This window comes from Sipha flava, unplaced genomic scaffold (assembly GCF_003268045.1).
Source record: "Sipha flava isolate LNK unplaced genomic scaffold, YSA_version1 48683_pilon_pilon, whole genome shotgun sequence".
NCBI lineage: Eukaryota > Metazoa > Arthropoda > Insecta > Hemiptera > Aphididae > Sipha > Sipha flava.
The window spans coordinates 5434-11819 of record NW_020273285.1 but is presented as its reverse complement, the minus strand read 5'-3'; the positions used below and the strand labels follow the sequence as shown (position 1 = coordinate 11819).

At 27.7% G+C, this 6386-nt stretch overlaps 1 protein-coding gene across 1 annotated transcript; it reads right to left on the bottom strand.

Moving 5' to 3' along the window:
- Positions 1–3: 3 nt before the first annotated feature.
- LOC112689940 (UDP-glucuronosyltransferase 2B7-like) lies at positions 4–5637 on the bottom strand (the record flags this gene model as incomplete). The annotated part of the gene is made up of 3 exons (XM_025563820.1): positions 5232–5637; positions 2336–2767; positions 4–27 (listed from the first exon to the last, which is right to left on the bottom strand). Coding segments are annotated over exons 1-3 (846 nt in total), but the record flags the coding sequence as incomplete, so codon positions are not given.
- Between the last annotated feature and the right edge of the window lie 749 nt (positions 5638–6386).

Here is a 6386-nt window from a genome sequence, read left to right as displayed (position 1 = left end):
TGAATCTTCGATAAACTTCAATATGTCCTGTGGAAAACAAACAATTACACTCAAAACTCAATTTTTCCTTTTTTTTTTTTTAAAACCAAATATAAATTGGATACAACAATATTATAAGAATGGGAGTGAATAATTATTAGTGTATACATTAATTTCTAAAATTAAAATTGATAAGATAGCTTAAATTATCACACTTGTTTGGTGTACCTGAAGTTTGTATTATGCGTATTGAATGCTATACAATATTTGTACATTTTGAATGTGTTGATTAATAACCGTAGCTCATTTTTTTTTACTTTTTTTTTTATATATAAGTATATTTGAAAATTCTATTTAATTTACATTTGTTTTGGAGTATTAATAATAGTTCTAATTAACATATATCTGAAGCCAAGATGATTGAAACTGGAAGGATGAATCGATTAATATAAATGTATCATATGCTTGAATGATAATTTGATAAAAGCTAAAATTCAAAATTTAGTAATAGAATGTTAATAACAGAATTAAGTATCGTCTTAATTCTTAAAGTCGTAACAGTTAAGAAACTTTATAGAAAGCAATTATTATTTATATTAATTTTGTGTGAATATCTTAGTCATTACATAAATTATGTAATACCTGATATTAAAAAAATAACTTCATTTTGATGAAAATAATTTAGTTATTAATTAATATCGATTAATATACTATTAAGATTTTAGGGACTCATTCAATACATTTTTTTCATATTAATATTATTAATTATTTCTTTTATTTAATCGTAGAAATGAAATAATTATTTTTTAGAATGTTTTTTATATACAGATACAAACCCAAAGTTAAATGGTCTGATCTTAATTTTTCATTCCTTATGTCCTTAAAATCCGCACCTATACCCTAAGTTGGATTACCAAATGGAATGCAAAAAAAAGTAACTGAACAATATTTTTGTTCGTATACAAAAATATAATGAAACGAGGCTAATTATTTCAATAGGTTTATAGGTTATTCAAATTATAATTATATGAATGTATATATAAATTATAGTTATTAAGTTTCCTGGACTTTTCACGAAAAACCTTTTAATCTAATAAATTCTTACAATAATTGACATGAATATCGTTATAACCAATATTAAGTTTTATTCAAAAATACACGAAGAACATTATAAGCTAATACGTTCTTCAAACTTTTAACACAGTGAACAATACGAATTAAATGGTTCTCCGAACATTAAAAATAACGTTATGCATCAAAATTTACTTTTGACCCTTTTTGGGTTTAATATTGTATAAGAATAATAAATACTTTAAAATCCAAAAAACCAAAACTCAAATTATGTATAATAATAATGTATTATAACTAAAAATGTTAAAATACGGTATTTTATTTATTTTTTGTATAATATCATATTATACTGGTATTATACCAGTATTATAACATATAGAACCTTGCAGTACTTTAAACTTTAAGGAATTTAACAAACGTTATCACACCATTGTTAATTATGAAGTATAAATTATTTTAAAAAGGAATAATTAAAAAAAAAATGACTAAAAAGTTAGAATAAATTAAAAAAATACGTAGGAAATACAAGAATTTTTCACCAAATTCACCTAATTAGTATTTAGTCATGCTATCGATTCGCAATTATGATATAGGTAACATACGTATGTATTTTATACATAGAAATACATATTTTTTAAATAGAAATAAAGATGAAACTATACTTAATGCTTTTATAGTTATATACTATCTCATTATACCTATAAATTAATAATATTTGAATATTATAATAGTACTATAAATTAATTTTAGTTATTTTTAATACCTGAATTCTAAATTAACACGATTACAATAATATTGTATATTTTTAATTTTTATAATAATACTGTACTTTATTGGAGATCCATTTTATAAGTACAACTAAACAATAAATATTTGAGTTACTAAAAATAACTAAAAATAACGCTTTTATTTTTTTTTTTTAATACTGTTAGTAAAAAATAATTTTATACCATGTATATAATACCTTGTATAATACAGTTTTATACTACTATATAATACAAACTCACATCACTAGGTATTTCAATCAAGAATTTACATTTATTTAACGTTTATCTGTCTTCGTTTTATAAAAAACATAAACGATTTTAACGTTTTTTTTAATAAAATATTCGGTAAACCATTTAATTTACAAGATTATATCTATCTATAACCATATTTTCAACCTAATTTAACGTTTATCGCAAATAAAATTCAAAAACGAATTATTAAATCGAACCAATAATTAACAGTTTAGGTCACCCTGCTCCTAAGATACAAATGATCGTCTATCATCGGATATCTTTACCTTGGGCAAGGGCTTCGGAGGCTTGATGTGTATACCACCGATTTCCACCATATTTGGTACCAGAGGTCGGGGCCCGTCCATCGAAAAGTGTCCGTTCACGAACACCATGGACGTGTTGTACACTATATCGTTTATGTATGGTGCGTCCGGTCCGAAGTTTTCCTTCAGCAACTTGTCGGCTGGCCAGTCGCTGTAATATATCCATGCCAATTTGAAGTAAATGTAATACAAGGTGTTGATCATACGCATTTGGAAGTTCATCTTTCCCACCGCTCTAGTCACGATCGTTGGTATGTAGGATGGGTTGTCAGGGCCACCCACACGGTCGTAGCTCCATGGTAGATGTGAGCTGGACATAATGGACAAAAGTGGTGCCTTAAAATGATATGCATAACCGACATCGCAATCAGCTCCAAAGATTTCGGTGAAGACCTGAGGAAAAATAATGTAAATATTTAGGCAATTGTGTATAAATATTTTGAATCTATTGAATATATTAATATTTTTATTCGAACAACAATAGCAACATTTCAAGGTGTCATTTAGGTATCAATATTTATTAACCGTTCAATATTTGTCATTCCTTCAGGTTTTTCACAATTTTTTTTTTTATACTTGTAGTATACAACTATAATATAAATATAAAATGTAATTTTATATATTTAAAAGCGACTAACAACGTTTAAAAAATATTTCATATACAGAATTTCATAGATTTATTTTATAACACCCACAATTATTAAAACTAATTACTTCTTCAGAAAAATATGAAAAATCAAAAAAGTGAAGATATGTCTGAACAATCGTCATTAAAATGAATTAATAAGTTTTTTAAAAAAGTAAAGAACATGAATTTAATCTTATACAGTGTTATTAAAAATTATGTTTTTTCACAGTTAAAAATCAATAAAAAAAAAAAAAAAAATATATATATATATATATATATATATTAAGACATTAGTGTCTTCAGTATTAATAAAAAAATGTTATCCTGTATTTTTTTTTTTTTTTAATATGGTCGCCTTATATTAAATGTTTGTTCGTTATAATACTTATTTGGGAAACTTTAATATACATATCAAACAAAATCTGCTAATCGAAAACTCTAGATCTATAGTACAACTCTTAGGATTTTCTAGACTTTCTAGTGAACCGGGTTCAACATATTCCGAATAGCGTTCTGAACTCCCTTCGGCCAACTAAAGAGTCGCAATTTTATTGGCTATATACCCTTGACGATCAATTTTTAATTCGAAACCGGTCGTAATTTAAAAATATAATAATACTCCTAGCTAAGCAATTATTAATTAATTTATAATTAATTATACATAAAATATTTATTTATTTATTTATATATTAAATAAGAGTTTCAGCTAATTGAATCAACTTTACAAATCAACTCAAATTGTTAGATTATTATAACTTTAAATATTATAGAAAAAACATTTATCACGTGTGCTAATTAAAATAATATTAAGTGCATTTATGACTTCAGATACTCGAATTTAATCGTATTAAAAAAATCAATGAATATTTAGCTTCACGTGCACGGGTTAGCACGGGTTGTTTTTCCATTAAAGTTTCTATTGTGAACAATTGACTTATGTCTTTATACCTGGAATCAAAAACATTATTATAAGGGGCCGTACTTCTTTCGTCCAAAAATGACCTATCACTTTTTGCCCATGTCCTATTTTCGACTAAAAAACAATAAAATAGTTTCCACTTTTCACCCATTATTCACGTTTAATATTTTGGAAAACACTGTCTCAAAGTGATAATCTTGTATGGAATTTTATCGAAAAATTGACGTAATAAAAGTAGTGTTATCGATGTTATGTAACAAGTAATGTGATCATGTTGTATTATTTTTAGAATTTCGTTCATTTTTGTACCAAATAGTGGACTTGCGTTTTTTCTTTGATTTTGTTTTCAGTGTTTATGTAGGGACTATATTTCATAAAAATAGGATTTTTAAAAAGCAGAAGGGGTGGTCGTATGGTTCTTTATAATAATTTTAAGTACAATTTTGGGTCAACTAATAAAAAAAGACAACTCTACGAATCTTCAGATTTTGGTAAGTGGATACACTCCACGTTTGGTTTACTATTTTTAAATTCCTAAGAGGTAGATGATTGTTTCGTTAAATATTTAATGAACTACTGCCCTGAAAATGAAAAACTAAAAAAAATGTTATGACTATTTAATTGATAACTATATATCCGATGAAAGTATATTCCTACCAAAGATTTGGGCGACTAAATCATCAGAGTTAATCAGGACAACGAATGCATGCGAGTCATTTCACTCATTTTTTTAACAGAAGATTTAATTGTAACCTTTCGTAAACTTATACGTGGTTAACTATAGTACAAAAAGTCCAAATTGATGTTTACATTAAATTAAATAATATCCAATTACAATACATCCCTCATGATAAGAAATAAAAGAACGCCAATTAAAAAACGAAGACACAATCCAACAGTAATAGATACAATAATGGAGAAGAATTAAGTCGGTATGAGTTCATTAAATAAATGACATTCAACTATACAAAAAATGTAAAAATAAATTAAATCCATGACATGACATGACTTTTTTCTTTGACGAACCAACTATTTATATCATATAATAATTATTTTTAACACAACATATTTTTGGAGAGTAATAGAAACCTCGTGGTACTTGTTATGTTACGCTAAATGGCTTAATTGAACTAATTTCGAGACAACGCTTTCCAAAATGTTAAAAATGAAACCATGTATGAAAAGGGGAAACTGTTTTATTACTTTTAGTCGAAAAGACGACGTGGGAGAAAAGAGGAAGGAAGTCATTTTTGGGCGAAAGGAGTTGCACCTATTATAAGAGGACTTCGAGTACGGAGAATCGCACTAACCGCGTCGAATTTGATGCCACTCTTGAGCAGCGCTTGGACTTCCGGCAGCTTCTGACTTTCTCGGCACAACTTCATCTGGAGGTCGGAAATGTACCACTGGCTGATGAACACGCTGGACAAGTAGTTGAGCACTATATCGATGCCAATCTGGTTTACCGCGGACGGGAACGTTTTGGACACGTCGATGACAGTGTAGTTGGACAGCGGTGTCTTCTCCGGAAACGCAGTGATGACCGTCACGTTGTGGCCGCGCGCCACCAAAGCCTTCAACACGCTCTCGTACACGGCCCAGTGGCTGCGGCCGTTTATGGGGAAAACGCCCAGGATGTTGGCTCCGTCGGCCACGGACATCGCACCAACGGCTACTAAGAGCAGCCCGAAAATCTTCATCTAAACGGGAGGGAGGGAAAAAATGAAAAAAATAAATTAATAATATATTACAAAACATAGGGCTCGAACTTCGTATGTCACTAAAAAGCACTCAATCGTGTGCTATTTATTGACCTAAGAAATCTATGCATGAGTGCTACGATAAAACGTTTATTTAAAAAACATTTATTCCTTTCGTTAACTATTCAACAACATTTACGTTTGTTAAATTATTAACTGAGAATTATTAATTATTTTTATTTTTTTTTTTAAATGATGCGGAAGTATAAGGGTTTTCTATTCTACTCGTACAACAAAAAATAAAACCAAAACTGGACAAATAGCTCATCTAGCCAGAAATTCTTGATGTATGTAGACATATGTTACATAAAATTTTAGATTTAATAATTTTGTTGCATAATGATAATATAAAGTTTATTGTGCTATTTATATCAGTATTCTATAATTATTATAGATTATAGAAAATTTCGATTTGCTATATGGACATAATTTCGCAGTGCAATTTATTTATTTTTTATTATTTATCATAATTATTTATAATGTTAAGGTTACGGTGTCAACTCCTTTGATCACCTACTATCTTGATAAATTATCCACAATACATTAAAATGGATTGGTTATAAGGTTGTAAATCATATTCACGAACAACGTAGAATATTTATCGGAGTACTCAATTCCTAAGTATTGATTTAACATAAAATTATATCTTTTCAAATTTCGATTTAAATACAAAAAATCGAAATTAACTAGATATAATAATAATAA